The sequence below is a fragment of the Littorina saxatilis genome, linkage group LG5 (genome assembly GCF_037325665.1).
Source record: "Littorina saxatilis isolate snail1 linkage group LG5, US_GU_Lsax_2.0, whole genome shotgun sequence".
Taxonomy (NCBI): domain Eukaryota; kingdom Metazoa; phylum Mollusca; class Gastropoda; order Littorinimorpha; family Littorinidae; genus Littorina; species Littorina saxatilis.
In genome coordinates, this window is record NC_090249.1 from 4,864,462 (window position 1) to 4,879,461 (window position 15,000).

Genomic DNA, 15,000 nt, shown 5'->3' on the forward strand with positions numbered 1-15,000 from the left:
GCACCTAGGATGTTCTCAATCGGTGAGTGTTTAAATGAAAGGGTGTTTGTACTGTGTGTAAAAGCCTGACCGTATCTGTGATGGTTTACGGGAGGCTTACCCCAATAAACATGCCAGAACTGGGCCACTGCTGGCTTTTTGCTGGCAAGTTTGGTAAAGCGGGGCTCACACACAGGTGGAGCAAGCGGAGCAAGGGTGGAGTAGGCTGCACCAGGCGGAGAGATGACGCTACTTCCGTTGCAGGAGTGGAGAAAGTTGTGTGTGCGGTGCGGAGCAAGGAATAGGACACGTTTCTATTTTTTGGCTCCGGTGCAGCGGTGCAGCCAATCAGCGCACTCATCACTTTCTCCGGAAATAGTAGTGTGACACTAGGTGGCATCCCAAATAACGACGGCCGCCTTTTTCGAAAGAACTTTTTCATGGATTTTACACAAGAATACCGAAACGGAAAGATAGAATGTGGTTTCCGCTAGATTTCAAGTCACGCTTTTCATTTTTCCGAGGAAGCCAACAGCTGAGTGTGAAGAAACGCTGCTGTTCAACTTCGAAATCTCCAGTCGCAGACGACCTTCGCTTTTGCAGTACAGTCAATGCAGGTGCAATGTTACTCATTTCGATCAGCTCGTTTTCGTATATATTTTTGTATTAAGATCATGTACAATGATTGGAATCAAAGGAGGAATGACTTCGGTATGCAAATGCGTTGGTTTGGCCGAAATCAATACAGCAGTAATTAAGCTAGGTTCTTTCTCGTCAGTTTGTTTTTTGCGACTGGACTGAAGTTTGTCTTCTGAATGTACCACTTGCTTGATTTTGATTGTTTGTTCAGCTCCTCGGCACAAAATTCATCATGCAAGATATCAATTTGTTGAATGATAACGGGATAAGTGAAGTTCAAACATGTATCTGCTTGCAAAAACAATCGCAGGGACAGATCTATCTGCTTCATTGACTGACAGATTGTCATTGAATTTCCAACGTAAAATGACTCGTTTGCAGACTCTCTAATTAGATCCATCGAGTGTTTGTGTTCTTAGATCCATTGGCTATGCAGGCTTTTTGCGATCATAACATTGTTTGGGTTTGTGCAGGTGCAATCTGCAGATCAGAGGAGATTGACCGCAGGGTGACGCAGTGTCAGTGATCAATGCAACTTGTGTTCGACACTCAATATTGCCTTCTACCAAACTCAAGGGCAAAACAAAAGGTACATGCTTGTGAATTCATATTATGTAATGTCTGTGAAGATTAACACCGTTTTTAGCTCTAGTCTGAGTGATCATGCTTATTAAAATCCAATTCAAGTTACATACGATACATACTCCGCCCCAGCACCACCCTCACCCCATAGCACTGCTATTCAGATACTACAGTCCAACAACTAACCCTCTAAAAGTCCCCCCCCCCCCCACTCTCGGTGTAACATCTGTTGCTTTCTGCACCTTTGTGTGGTAATGGGAAACTCGTGCTCAAATAGTTTCAGAACTTTTGATATTATAAGAGTTTTATTTACCAATGGTTCTCCCCTCCCTCCTTCATATTACACCGACACTCTCTATGCCCACCCTCCACCCCCTTCCCCCATCCCTTCCCTCTACAGGCACGTCTACTAAAGTCTCAGACGTGATAGGATTAAGAGGATGCCACAATGATCCGGGTAACTTTGCAAATAATCATACTCACGCCGGAACCTCGGCTGTACCCGCGGATAACCGCGGGCTCTGCAGGCTGTTCACCGCGGACAGAAATTGTCAACACGAGTGGTGAGTGTCTGCACAAAATCGTCTCTGCTTTCTCTAAAATAACATATCATTACAAAACTATTGTTTGTACTTCAACCTAAGGTATTATAGTACCCTATCATCGATTTAATTTTTTCCTTTCGTTCGTATGTGAAGGCTGAGCTTCGAGTATTTGTGCATTTCCTGTAAAAAGTGCCAAAATTCTGACTTTACACATTTATTACGGAAATCCAAACTTATTAAACAAGTTGCAGTGAATTGGAATGTTGTTACTAATCATTTGTTGACATGTGGCTCAAGTGGTGTTATCTAAAGCCACACGGTTGAGTCGTATTTCTTGAATCTCTGCCGCCACTGAACGATTTTGCGGCTGTGGCCCGCGGGCAGTGCCGGCTGTGGCCCGCGGGCAGTGCCGGCTGTGGCCCGCGGACAGTGTTTTAAAGTAAAAAGTGGTATTTTCACCACTCTTTGAGCCTTTCAGGGACGATTGATGATGGAGAGAGAAACTCCTTCGCCCAGCTCACGTTTTCTGATGCTGTGGAAGAAGAGATGCGAAAAAACGGCGATAAAACGGAGGCAAACTTCTGCAGATTGGTTCGAAACTGGTACCGAGCTGATGATGACGGTGGTTTGGACTCTGCTCTGAGACTTCAGTGGCGACTTTCACTACGAACGTGTCTGCTCCAGAGGTACAACCCACACCACTTTCCTCCGCCCGCAGGCTACGTTGGCGGAATACCGGTTGTAACCTTTGAGTCTCTCCTGACCAACATCGAACGAAAAGCTCAAATGTACTGCTTTGCAGAGGATGGAAGCTTCAATGCCAGGGCACTCTCCACATTAGACGCAGAAAATTTCTTCAGCATCCTGGGTGACTTGACACCCGGAGGAGTTGGTCTAGCCATACGTCCTGCAGACATCCCCCGTGCGCTGAAGACTGCCTGTGAGATGACAATCCTCCAAGCAGACTCGAACAAGTATGTTATATTATATATTCAGACAAATCGAGATACAGACAGACACACACATACAGTTTATAAAATAAAAGAATTTGGTTCGCCGAAAAACCCATTTCTGATCGAGCGCCTTTGGTTTACACAGCTAATTCTATTCATCAGGTCTTTCTTCGTGCACACAACGAGGGCTCCGGTGTACCCCAAACTGCAGGCATGTCCACCAGTCGACCAACTGCCGGAGGAGAGAGAGAGAGAGGAAGTTGGTGTGTCAAACATGTCTTCCATTCAAACAAGGTGCACTTCTCTCTCTCTCTCTCTCTTTCTCTCTCTCTCTTTTTCTCTCTCTCTCTCTCTCTCTCTCTCTCTCTCTCTCTCTCTCTCTCTCTCTATCTCCATGCGTGAGCTTTTTCAATCAACACAAGCGTAATTAAGAAACGTACCCATGAATCGCAAAAGATTCTGTATTAATGCAATTGTGCTTACCTCTCAGGAATCATGATTTCGATATGCCGGCCCGCAGGCAGAGACGGGGGAAAAGAAAAGCTGCAACCGTGTCAAAACCAAACGAGCCCAGTAAAGGAGCGAGGGGAGTAAGACAGCACCACAAGTGTGACGAAACGAAGATTCTGCCACATGTTCGTCTGGGTGTTATTGTGGATTGAGCGAAGAGAGAGAGAGAGAGAGAGAGAGAGAGAGAGAGAGAGAGAGAGAGAGAGAGAGAGAGGTTAACATAACACACTTGAAAAAGAAGCTGGTGTCAGAAAATGACATTACAATTAAAGCAACCACACGCTACCTTACTCTATTCAATATGTGGATCTCTTTAATTACTTGTGTCTGTTTTTGAGTCACTTGAGAAAAAGTGACTCTATGTAATCGGTCAGTGTTAGTCTGTCCGGCCGGCCGTCCGTAGACACCACCTTAACGTTGGACTTTTCTCGGAAACTATCAAAGCGATCGGGCTCATATTTTGTTTAGTCGTGACCTCCAATGACCTCTACACTTTAACGATGGTTTCGTTGACCTTTGACCTTTTTCAAGGTCACAGGTCAGCGTCAAAGGAAAAATTAGACATTTTATATCTTTTCTCGGAAACTATCAAAGCGATCGGGCTCATATTTTGTTTAGTCGTGACCTCCAATGACCTCTACACTTTAACGATGGTTTCGTTGACCTTTGACCTTTTTCAAGGTCACAGGTCAGCGTCAAAGGAAAAATTAGACATTTTATATCTTTGACAAAGTTCATCGGATGTGATTGAAACTTTGTAGGATTATTCTTTACATCAAAGTATTTACATCTGTAGCCTTTTACGAACGTTATCAGAAAAACAAGGGAGATAACTAGCCTTTTCTGTTCGGCAACACACAACTTAACGTTGGGCTTTTCTCGGAAACTATAAAAGTGACCGGGCTCAAATTTTATGTGAACGTGACTCATTGTGTTGTGAATAGCAATTTCTTCCTGTCCATCTGATGCCTCATATAATATTCAGAACTGCGAAAGTGACTCGATCGAGCGTTTGCTCTTCTTGTAATACATAATGTCTGTTGTCGACATCAATGCGTTCAGTGTAAGTTTAAGTTTTCGCAAATCAATGTATCTGGGTTGATACGTGTGTGTGAAAGTGTAGTGTTTGAGATTATTTGTCTTCCCAAATGCGGAGGACGCTCTGTACTGATTTGGGCAAGTTCTTGTGACTCCAGTGCGATTATTAATTGCATAGTGATTGTTATTCCTAGTAATATGACATGTCTTTGATGTACATAGATATGCAGAATTGTGTGATTGTTTTTTATGTCTTTGGGACGTTTCCAATTTGTTTGCTTTGTGCATTTTATTGTATTCCATAATATGTTAATTACGAGTAAACAGAAATCAATTAATATAAGATAACACAGAGAATGTATAATCTCGTGTAAGAGTGGTGTGAGTGTTTCAGATATTTTGCATATAATTTAAGATACTATGTGCAAGATAAAATTCATGTGATACCACACACTTCATGTTCCATGTGATTACTACTTTGCGATGATGTCAATTGGGCATAACCATGTTGTGTGTGTGTGTTCTCTTTATACATGTATGTTCTATAAACATATATAAAAGGAATGTTTGTAAACAAAGTCTTTAATCGTTCTTACTAAACATAATTTGTCAATAACAGTTTGCTTCTTGCTTCATGACATTTTAAACAAAAACATGTACGTTGTAAAATAAAGAAATTAAATAACAGTTTAAGTTTTAAAATAAAGAAATTAAATCACAGTTTGCTTCTTGCTTCAGGACATATTAACCTTTGCCGGATGCCGCTTTTGACTACACACTCCCGACGATGCGGGTTTGTCTGTACCCATACATTTGAAAGAGGGTTTTTACCGTTTATTCCTCTAACGACGATGCGGGTTTGTCTGAACCCATACATTTCAAAGAGTGTTTTTACTGTTTATTCCTCTAACGACGGGGTGGGTTCAGGGAAACCCACAGCGCTACTTCAGTGGGTGGATCGAGTTTCTCCCTTCACCGACTTCTTGCAGAGATGGCAGAATCCGGGTGTGAGCGCGAGTTGGAACTGGCACTTCAAGACATGAAGTAAGTCATTTATATGTGAATAAAACATATTTTATCAGATTGCTGAGGTCAATGTGTCAAAAGTTATATGTAGCTTAAAGAAAAAGGCTTGTATCTGTGTTGACGTGTCTGTGACGTCTACATTTTTGTGACATCAAACAAGAAAAGTGTTCCGAGTCCCGCCACGCTTTCTTCCCGGTGCAAGGTTAGATTCCGACCCCGACTTGCAAAATAGCCCCTACTTGGTAAAAACGGGATTTTAGAGGGAGGGGGGTGGGTGGGTGGAGAGGGGTTATAATTGTGGGATGGTGGTAGAGACATTTATAAGAGCTTGTTTGTATGCATTTAACTTTGTTTTGTGCGCACATACACATGAACAGGTCCATGCTTTTGAATATTGTTGTGTTATATATGTGCGTGTACATGTGAAAGCATGCACATAATAGTGTACTAAAGACGTGTTCATGAGAAGTTCACAGGAGGATCGTTCTTGTGTGTGTGTGTGTGTGCCGTGTGTGTGTGTGCGCGCATGCATGTGTGGGTGGGTTCGTGCCAGCGTAAACGCGTGTGCGCAGATATACATGCATGACTATTTGATGCATGTTATCCCAGGGCATCATAATGACATTGGCTGCTGGTTACTTTTCAGCCTGGAAATGCCAAACGGTCTCCGGCATGTCCTGTTCCACACAGGGACATGCCGAAAAGATGTCTATAGATCGATGTGGGGGAGTTTGATGGTAAGTGTATATTTTATACCTTTTGTCGTGTTCTTATAATATTCAGAAGCGCACTGCATGCACGCACACAAACACATACAGACACGCACACACACACCATGCAAGTTACACACACACAAGGAATGCACCCACACATACGCCCACAACATACGCACAATACGTGTGTTTGCACATATTTCCTGCCTACGTGTTTTTTTCAAATAACGCGAAGGAAAAAAAACGCTTAACACAAAAGGAGATTTCACAATAATTGTTTTATGTGTTCCCACAAAAATCATGTGTTGTAAATAACCAACAAATAGAAGTAATGTACAACAGCAAACAATAATGGTCTCTTCAGATAATTTCATTACTTTCACTTTTTTCCTCTTTCAGTTCATTGGGAAATTGAAGACAGGCGGGGTCCGGACCCTGGTGTATCCGGAGGAAATCCGGGAGGCGGTGAGACGCCGTTTTGGTGACCGGCCTCCTCAAGCTGGGGCCTATGACCGCCAGTATGTTGACCAGGTAAAATATGTTGGAGTGTGAATGCTGTCACCTTCGTCACATTACCTGCAACAATTCTGTCATTCTATTTTTACTTTCAGTACCAATGTGTTAGCTCACCAACATACACACACCCAGGTTGCCAGGCTATCAGTTTACACACAGTGAAGTAACCTACAATCATTTAGAAAACGAAAAAGTGAAGTCTGTACTAACACAGTAAAGATGATACACTTCTTATAATGGTTCAGAGATGAAGGTTGTTCACCTTCAATGAAGTAAAATGAAATGTCATATTTTATTGCAGGGCTATCACGTCAGCCTGGAAGAACTGGTTGGGGCCAAATGGAGAGGGCCACCAAAGACATGCAAATTGTGCAATTAGTCACATTGGACATGAAAATTACAAATTGACAACAAAATGTATCTGTTTACTTTCTCATCTTGTGTGTGTGTGTGTGTGTGTGTGTGTGTGTGTGTGTGTGTGTGTGTGTGTGTGTGTGTGTGTGTGTGTGTGTGTGTGTGTGTGTTTTCTACTAATGCCTTTCCAATCGACTGACCCTTTCTTTTGAAATGTAACAAGCCATTGGCCCATATGAAGCTCTCATACCATTGCAGAAATGTGCAAAATGAAGTGATACAGGTGTTAGTCAAGTGGAATGTCAAACTGTCTTTGGGCTTCTGCTTTTTTCTGGGCTTTCAGTTTAGGAAGTGGCCATTGCCTTGATGCAGACTGGGCAGACTTTGTGGGTGTGATCTTGGCAGATGAACTCATCACACTGACAGCACGTATGTTTTGTCTTTCGATCCAGTCTCCAGCTGCAGAACAGGCACCGCTTTATTTTAGAACCGGATGTGCTGGCATCTTGACTGGACGCTGGACGTTTTGATCCTGCCCTTTTAGACTTGGCCGCATCCTCTGCTGGTGGCAGCAGCGCTTTCTTGGATGATGTTTTGCGCTGACGCTTCACCAAATCGTCACACTCAAGATGCTTGATGGCCTTCTCAGCTGCCTCATGAAGACTTCTAGGCATCGCCACTGATGTCATTCGCTGTTTCAATAGGGGATACATGAGCTGGTCACTGATGTTTTCAATGAAATCTGACCGCCCATCTTTTTTGGACAGAGGATGGGCAGGAAACCTGACACTCCAAACGCAACGAGCAGCAATAGTTGCCAAGTCAATGATGTTGAAAAACATGACCATTGGCCATCGCTTTGTTCTGCGTTTCACCGTGTAGGCGTGCGCCATCTTGTCAACAGTGTCCACTGCCCCCTTTGTTGCGTTGTAGAACAACACAATCTCCGGTTTCTTCTTTTGGTTTTCCGGTGTCCTATCCACAACGCCAGTGTCATGCATAGTACTGAGAAGAATGACACTCTTTCTGCGTTTGCTCTGGTAGTTGACGACAGTGGTTGCTCCATTGTAGGCAAACTCACTGTCGTACAACCCAAGATGCCTTCCTGTTTTGAAGGAATTTGGCAAGAACCGTTTGTTTCCTCTCACAGTACCTACCACAGTCAGGCCATTCTTGGACAGGGTCTCAGCTAGCTCCAAATCTGTAAAGTAGTTGTCACATGTGACATTTCTACCACTCTTGAAAAAAGGGGTGGCCAGCTCTGTGGCAATGTTGCGACCCAGGTTGACCTGCCTGTCTTGACCAAGTGGTCGACCCAGGTATGGGATGCCATACAAAGGAAAAGCGTTTTCAGCGTCAGCCACCCAAAACACTTTCATTCCATACCTGTCAGGTTTGGATGGCAGGTACTGGAGAAAACCACACCTGCCCCGGAATGGCACAAGCTGCTCATCAACTGTGAGCAGAGGGCCTGCGATGTAGTGACTGCTCAGAGCCTTCATGAAATCAGTCCACATATCGCGGAATGGGGCAAATTGATCTTTCTCTCTCCTCGCACTTCTGGTCGATTTGTCGTCAAATCGCATGTAGGTCATGAAGTTTTGGAATCTTCTGCGACTCATACATGCACGAACCATTCCAGAACCTTTGACAGAGTCCCAGATCTTTTCTGTCGACACCATGTTCTGTTTTCTAGCGCCCAGAAAAAGCAGAATCCCAATGACAGCTTGGCATTCCTCTCTATCAACGGGATCCCATGCCTCTTTCAGAACACGCCGACCTTCAATGTTGGTGAACTCTACAACATCTGATACAATTTTATCGGTTATAAAAAGACTGAAAGCATCATTGGGGGTATTTACATTTTGACAACCCAGAAGCTTACTGGGGGGCATCTTGAAAATATTTCTGGGTGCCGTTTTGGCCGTCTTGGAAATAGTTGGTGCAGAACACCACTCGGTTCCATCTTTGGCAGTCTCAGAACTTGCTTCTGGCACTTGCTCATCTCCTTCCATCAGTTCAGCCTCAGATTGATCTGGGGAACTGTCACCTTCTGGTGGCAGAGGGCCCTCCTCGTCGCTGGTCTCATCATCTCCACTTTGAGGTTCCTGGTGTCCAGCATCATGTGAGACTACTGGTGTTGTCTCAGTCAACATCGCTGAAACAAATATTGTTTACCAAAATGCAACACCTCACACTTGTCAGATATATGCATCACACACACACGCATGCACGCACACACACACACATGGTCATCTGCTTGCTTGTATACACACAAGTATAAGACAAAAGCAAGCACACGAGCACGCATGCACACACACGCACACGTCCAAGCATAATATAATGCACACATAACACTACTAATATCTGTCCAGATTTGCCGTAACGGCCCTCACTAGGCATACCCCAAATGCATAAATATAGACACATTCTCATCTTACCCGAGTCCACATGAAAATCGTCTCCGTTGGCTGTCCGAAGAGCGTCAAAGATATTTGGTCGCTCCATTTCACCTGTAACAGTGCCAACCGCAATACCACTTGTTAGTAACCTGGAGAGAAAAACTAAACCCAAACATATAGGCATAGTTGTTTTGTGACTACATGGGCGGCGTAAACTGACAATGGAAAAAAACAAAAACAAAAAAAGGGGGGAGGGGGGTGTATCGTGGTCATTTGCAAATAATCAAATGACGTAGTTACTATTATAATCAGTATGAGATTGGATCGGCTTGCACGCACTTTCGCTTTTTTTCTCTTCAAAAACTGTGTGTGTGTTTGTGGGCGCGCTCGCGCGCGCGCGCGCGTGTGTGTGTGTGTGTGTGTGTGTGTGTGTGTGTGTGTGTGTGTGTGTGTGTGAAAGACATAGCGAAACTGAAAGAACGTGAGAGAGATGACCCCGGGAGATGGGCCTGGGGTAAAACTGAGGAGGGATTATCTTCAAGGTGGGCACCGCTTGTTTCGCGAGAAGCATCACACACTGCGACCTATCCCATGAATGACTCCACTCTTCTTCCCGGTGGGAATATTATAGCCTAGTTTATACTGTCCCGCACGCTTGATAAAGACCATTATTAGCGCACAGATTGCACACACACACACACACACACACACACACAAGGATTACTTTGAATAATGAATACGTGAATAGTTCTCTAGTGGATTGTCATAAAAAGTACAACTTACCAAGTAGATCTAGTTCTCCGCTTGTTTCAACTTCAAGTCAGTGCACAGATTGCACACACACAAGGATTACTTTGAATAATGAATACGTGAATAGTTCTCTAGTGGATTGTCATAAAAAGTACAACTTACCAAGTACATCTCAGTAGTTCTCCGCTTGTTTCAACTTCAAGTCAGTCGTCAGTGAAACTTCTTGTCTGCGTTCAAAAATCAGGAAGCGTCAGGCAAAAGAGCCCGTACTGACACCGGTGTCGATGTACCAGAGCGCCTCCAAGAAAACTGGCATTGTCTAGTCCTACTGGGTATGGTTGAACCCGCGTAGTCGGCAGAAGAATAAACACTGTTCCGCCGCTTTGGTAAGTATGGGTATAGCAGAACCCGCGCCGTCGGCAGAGGGATATTTACAATTACTACTCTTTAAAAAGTATGGGTATGCACGAACCCGCGCAATCGGTAGTGTGTATGTTAATTAGCATAATCAATAAGTTTTAATCTTTTGTCATGTACACACTAAAAATTTGCAGACAGAGAGCAAATTAGGTGTGTGAGAGATATTTAAAATTTCAAAACGATACCTTTAATGGTTCCAGAGTTACAATGATTTTAGTGTGTCTCTGGGTATAGGTGAACCCAGGAAGCACGGCAAAGGTTAAACAACAAGAAATGACCCTCCTGACGGGCGTGGACTGCCGGCCGAGTGCTTGACCCCCGACATGTTTATCTCCCTCTTTGCGTTTCACCTGCGGCCTCTCTCTCTCTCTCTCTCTCTCTCTCTCTCTCTCTCTCTCTCTCTCCCCCTCACTTTGATTAAACAAAAAAACGAGCTTGCGAGGGGTCGAACCTCAGTGGAATCTTCTGCTCCGAAGGCAGATGCTTATCCATGAGGCTATCGCGATCGCCTTAGCGTGCCACCAAAAGTTACGCTAGCGGTGTAACAAAAGAAGAACGGTCACGGTTGAAAAGTAAAATGGTCACGGTTCAAAGAAAACCAGAAAAACTTAGTGAGATGTAGGACTGTCGCCTCACTCCGTTAGCCGTCAGTCAAAAACATGTAAGTTGTAAAATAAAGAAATTAAATCACAGTTTGCTTCTTGCTTCAGGACATTTTAAACAAACACATGTAAGTTGTAAAAAATAAAGAAATGTGTAAGTTGTAAAATAAAGAAATTAAATCACTGTTGCTTCGTGCAACAATAAAACACTAATTTGTCCAACAGTGCGCGTTTGCATTTACTCCCTTGAAGCCATTGGGCACCTTTTCTTTTGATGACGCCTCAAAGACTGTTTCTGCTTGAAGTACATCCGACAAGCGGGACATTGGAACTGCGGCTTTTCGTCGTGGCTGTGCATGTGTTGTCGGAGCATTCGTGCCGATGGAAATGTGCCGCCACAAGTGCTGCAGACAAGAACAGGTATTGGTGCATTCTTGCACACATGGCGATCAAGACTCCTTTTGTTTTGGTACGATCGGCCACATTTTGGGCATCGATGTGGCTTAAGGCCACTGTGACCATTGACATGGCTGTTGTAGTCTGCCACGTGTGTAAGTCTTCTCGCACACAGTGCAGCGGTATTTCGGCCCTGGTGCCAGTGCATGTTTTTCTTGCAGGTGCTCTTTCAGCGCCTTTTCTTGTTTATAACGATTGCCACATTCTTGGCACAGAACCAGGTGGCTTTGAGAACGACGGCCTGCCTTGCGTGGTGTTGATGTTTTCGGAAGCCCGGCGCACAGTCGAAGGTACGTCCGCTTCTTCAACTACCACGTCCAGGAAGCTGTCCAAAGTGATTGCCGAGATCTCCATCTGCCATCAAAAATAGAAATATGAGCTATCGTTGTGTTTATAAAAGGTTTGAAAAATGTCCGATTACATTTCTCTTGAATCGGTCATAGTCCGCACGACCTCAATTTCAAAATGAGTCACTGAATCGTCCCTGAAAGGCTCAAAGAGTGGTGAAAATACCACTTTTTACTTTAAAACACTGTCCGCGGGCCACAGCCGGCACTGCCCGCGGGCCACAGCCGGCACTGCCCGCGGGCCACAGCCGCAAAATCGTTCAGTGGTGGCAGAGATTCAAGAAATACGACTCAACCGTGTGGCTTTAGATAACACCACTTGAGCCACATGTCAACAAATGATTAGTAACAACATTCCAATTCACTGCAACTTGTTTAATAAGCTTGGATTTCCGTAATAAATGTGTAAAGTCAGAATTTTGGCACTTTTTACAGGAAATGCACAAATACTCGAAGCTCAGCCTTCACATACGAACGAAAGGAAAAAATTAAATCGATGATAGGGTGCTATAATACCTTAGGTTGAAGTACAAACAATAGTTTTGTAATGATATGTTATTTTAGAGAAAGCAGAGACGATTTTGTGCAGACACTCACCACTTGTGTTGACAATTTCTGTCCGCGGTGAACAGCCTGCAGAGCCCGCGGTTATCCGCGGGTACAGCCGAGGTTCCGGCGTGATACTGATATAACAGAAGAAAGTTATTCCACAGTCATTTCTACTTATACATTACAGTGTTACAAAACAGGAATTTGTGCTAAGTTATAATCTACAAACAACAAAGACCCTCCAGCCCCCCCCCCCCCCCTCCTCACCTGCAACATATACATGTTCATGTCCAACTTTCCCAGTGGCTCTTAATCTTATGTCTATGACTGTTGATATTGAAGAGTAGAAAGTGTTTAGTTTTCAATGACTAAATTTCCCCTCACACACACACACACACACACACACACAAACACACACGCACATGCACATAGCTGTTGTCTCCTTCTCAATCTCTCTGTGTCTCTCTGTTTAATTAAAATATTTGGATCACTAACTCTTCACTGAGATTCAGTGTTATGTGTTATGTGGAGTAAGATTAGTGAATGTTGCTGCTCATTCTGTTGTTCTTACTGTTCTTCCTCCCTGCATAATCTTTTTTCTCCTTAAACAGTTTTTATATTTAGTCAAGTTTTGACTAAATATTTTAACATCGAGGGGGAATCGAAACGAGGGTCGTGGTGTATGTGCGTGTGTGTGTGCGTGTGTGTGTGTGTCTGTGTGTGTGTGTGTGTGTGTAGAGCGATTCAGACTAAACTACTGGACCGATCTTTATGAAATTTGACATGAGAGTTCCTGGGTATGAAATCCCCGAACGTTTTTTTCATTTTTTTGATAAATGTCTTTGATGACGTCATATCCGGCTTTTCGTGAAAGTTGAGGCGGCACTGTCACGCCCTCATTTTTCAACCAAATTGGTTGAAATTTTGGTCAAGTACTCTTCGACGAAGCCCGGGGTTCGGTATTGCATTTCAGCTTGGTGGCTTAAAAATTAATTAATGACTTTGGTCATTAAAAATCTGAAAATTGTAAAAAAAAATAAAAATTTATAAAACGATCCAAATTTACGTTTATCTTATTCTCCATCATTTTCTGATTCCAAAAACATATAAATATGTTATATTCGGATTAAAAACAAGCTCTGAAAATTAAATATATAAAAATTATTATCAAATTTTTTTTTCGAAATCAATTTAAAAACACTTTCATCTTATTCCTTGTCGGTTCCTGATTCCAAAAATATATAGATATGATATGTTTGGATTAAAAACACGCTCAGAAAGTTAAAACGAAGAGAGGTACAGAAAAGCGTGCTATGCAGCATAGCGTAACCACTACCCCGCTCTTCTTGTCAATTTCACTGCCTATGCCGTGAGCGGTGGACCACGAGTATACGGTCTTGCTGCGTTGCATTGCGTTCAGTTTCATTCTGTGAGTTCGACAGCTACTTGACTAAATATTGTATTTTCGCCTTACGCGACTTGTTTTTAATTGCTACAGTGCGTCTATGGAGTGTACATCAGAGATGTGATGGGACCAAAAACATTCCAAAATGAAACAGGTAACTTTTTAAACTGGTCTTAATTTTGTTTATTGAGAAGTTGGTTCACATGATACATTTCAGAGTCGTCCTTTTAAATTCGTTAAATATTGCACCAGTCACTACATCTATAGATTATCAGATTAAGTTGTCTTCTTCTGCATTATGCATATGCAATATTCATCTTTAGTGCGCGCGCGTGTGTGTGTGTGTGTGTGTGTGTGTGTGTGTGTGTGTGTGTGTGTTTATTGGTTGAAGACGACACAGGCCCCTTCCCTCATTTGTTTATCTGTGTGCGAGACTTCGTGAGTCAGTTGCATAGGCAGGATAGCTAACTGAGTTGCCTGCAAGACCATTAACGGCATTTTGCACTGTATATTTGCTGTACATTAATTTCAGCTTAGGTATGACCAATACCAAAAGTTACAATGTTGTAGGTGAAATGGTCTGTCTTTTGGGCTCTTTCCAAAAAGGATCCGAATTCGGGGATAGACTCAACCGTTTCGGGTTTTATATGGAGCCGTACACTAATTAACCCGATTTAAGCATTAAAGAATTTAAGAGTGTTAGTTTTGGAGGGTAGAAACTATGTAATTCAAATGAAAATTTCAATAATAAATTTTCGTATAATTAATATACTTACCCAATTCTCATAGTTTATACCCTCCCATCCTTCCACGCTACTTAATTTCCTATGGCGTCTTTTTTTTAGCTTGGTTACCACCCTTTCGAGGGCAGGTAATTTGAGTAGTTTTTCGACATCTAGCATATATGAGATCTTAGTCAATGCATCCCTCAGACAACCAGTTACACCGTTAATGACACATGAAGCAATAAGGTAACTATCAGATAACACTTGTATACACAAAATCCACTCGGACAAGATCAACAAAATCTTACGATCTTGTTAACTCATTGCAGACGTAATGTTTTAGTCCTTTTTTTTGGTTGAAAATGTGCTGAAAAAAGAAGATTACAGCTAGATCAAAACTCAAAAGTGTTCCAAATTACCCCTCCATTTGACCTGTGAACTCGCCACTGTGTTGACCTTTGTCATGCATAAGATATAGTTAATAATCGC

The 15,000-nt window shown here is 43.0% G+C and overlaps 3 protein-coding genes and 1 long non-coding RNA gene across 5 annotated transcripts; 3 read left to right on the forward strand and 1 right to left on the reverse strand.

The window, feature by feature from the left end:
* The first annotated feature begins 144 nt into the window (after positions 1-144).
* Positions 145-14,788, forward strand: LOC138966138 (uncharacterized). The gene is made up of 3 exons (XR_011455618.1): positions 145-596; positions 1,092-1,207; positions 13,880-14,788. It is a non-coding gene; the product is annotated as an uncharacterized lncRNA (long non-coding RNA).
* On the forward strand, positions 1,649-4,748 carry LOC138965919 (uncharacterized). Its single transcript, XM_070337998.1, has 4 exons — positions 1,649-1,763; positions 2,224-2,719; positions 2,861-2,992; positions 3,189-4,748. Exons 1-4 carry the CDS (start codon positions 1,649-1,651, stop codon positions 3,358-3,360), a joined length of 915 nt encoding a protein of 304 aa, XP_070194099.1. The 3' UTR covers positions 3,361-4,748.
* Positions 4,989-6,921, forward strand: LOC138966133 (uncharacterized). Its single transcript, XM_070338256.1, has 4 exons — positions 4,989-5,290; positions 5,919-6,009; positions 6,385-6,516; positions 6,803-6,921. The coding sequence occupies exons 1-4, from the start codon at positions 5,238-5,240 to the stop codon at positions 6,878-6,880; spliced, it is 354 nt and encodes a 117-aa protein (XP_070194357.1). The 5' UTR covers positions 4,989-5,237; the 3' UTR covers positions 6,881-6,921.
* On the reverse strand, positions 6,245-10,616 carry LOC138966123 (piggyBac transposable element-derived protein 4-like). Of its 2 annotated transcripts, XM_070338238.1 has the most exons (3): positions 10,170-10,616; positions 9,297-9,368; positions 6,245-9,013 (listed from the first exon to the last, which is right to left on the reverse strand). In XM_070338238.1, the coding sequence occupies exons 2-3, from the start codon at positions 9,361-9,363 to the stop codon at positions 7,200-7,202; spliced, it is 1,881 nt and encodes a 626-aa protein (XP_070194339.1). In that variant the 5' UTR covers positions 9,364-9,368; positions 10,170-10,616; the 3' UTR covers positions 6,245-7,199. The 2 variants fall into 2 exon arrangements, with proteins under 2 accessions (XP_070194339.1, XP_070194338.1); XM_070338237.1 differs by lacking the exon at positions 10,170-10,616 and having other exon boundaries at positions 9,297-9,947.
* Positions 14,789-15,000: the final 212 nt, after the last annotated feature.

What these genes read in the sequence shown, in the direction of transcription:
- LOC138966133 (XM_070338256.1), top strand. Translation starts at nt 5,238, where the DNA reads ATGGCAGAATCCGGGTGTGAGCGCGAGTTGGAACTGGCACTTCAAGAC. An exon ending in CTGGCACTTCAAGACATGAA is followed by an intron (nt 5,291 to 5,918) that starts GTAAGTCATTTA and finishes GTTACTTTTCAG; the next exon opens with CCTGGAAATGCCAAACGGTC. An exon ending in CGATGTGGGGGAGTTTGATG is followed by an intron (nt 6,010 to 6,384) that starts GTAAGTGTATAT and finishes TTCCTCTTTCAG; the next exon opens with TTCATTGGGAAATTGAAGAC.
- LOC138965919 (XM_070337998.1), top strand. Translation starts at nt 1,649, where the DNA reads ATGATCCGGGTAACTTTGCAAATAATCATACTCACGCCGGAACCTCGG. An exon ending in AGAAATTGTCAACACGAGTG is followed by an intron (nt 1,764 to 2,223) that starts GTGAGTGTCTGC and finishes TGAGCCTTTCAG; the next exon opens with GGACGATTGATGATGGAGAG. An exon ending in ATGTCTTCCATTCAAACAAG is followed by an intron (nt 2,993 to 3,188) that starts GTGCACTTCTCT and finishes CTTACCTCTCAG; the next exon opens with GAATCATGATTTCGATATGC.
- LOC138966123 (XM_070338237.1), bottom strand. Translation starts at nt 9,441, where the DNA reads ATGCCTATATGTTTGGGTTTAGTTTTTCTCTCCAGGTTACTAACAAGT. An exon ending in CGATTTTCATGTGGACTCGG is followed by an intron (nt 9,014 to 9,296) that starts GTAAGATGAGAA and finishes TATTTGTTTCAG; the next exon opens with CGATGTTGACTGAGACAACA.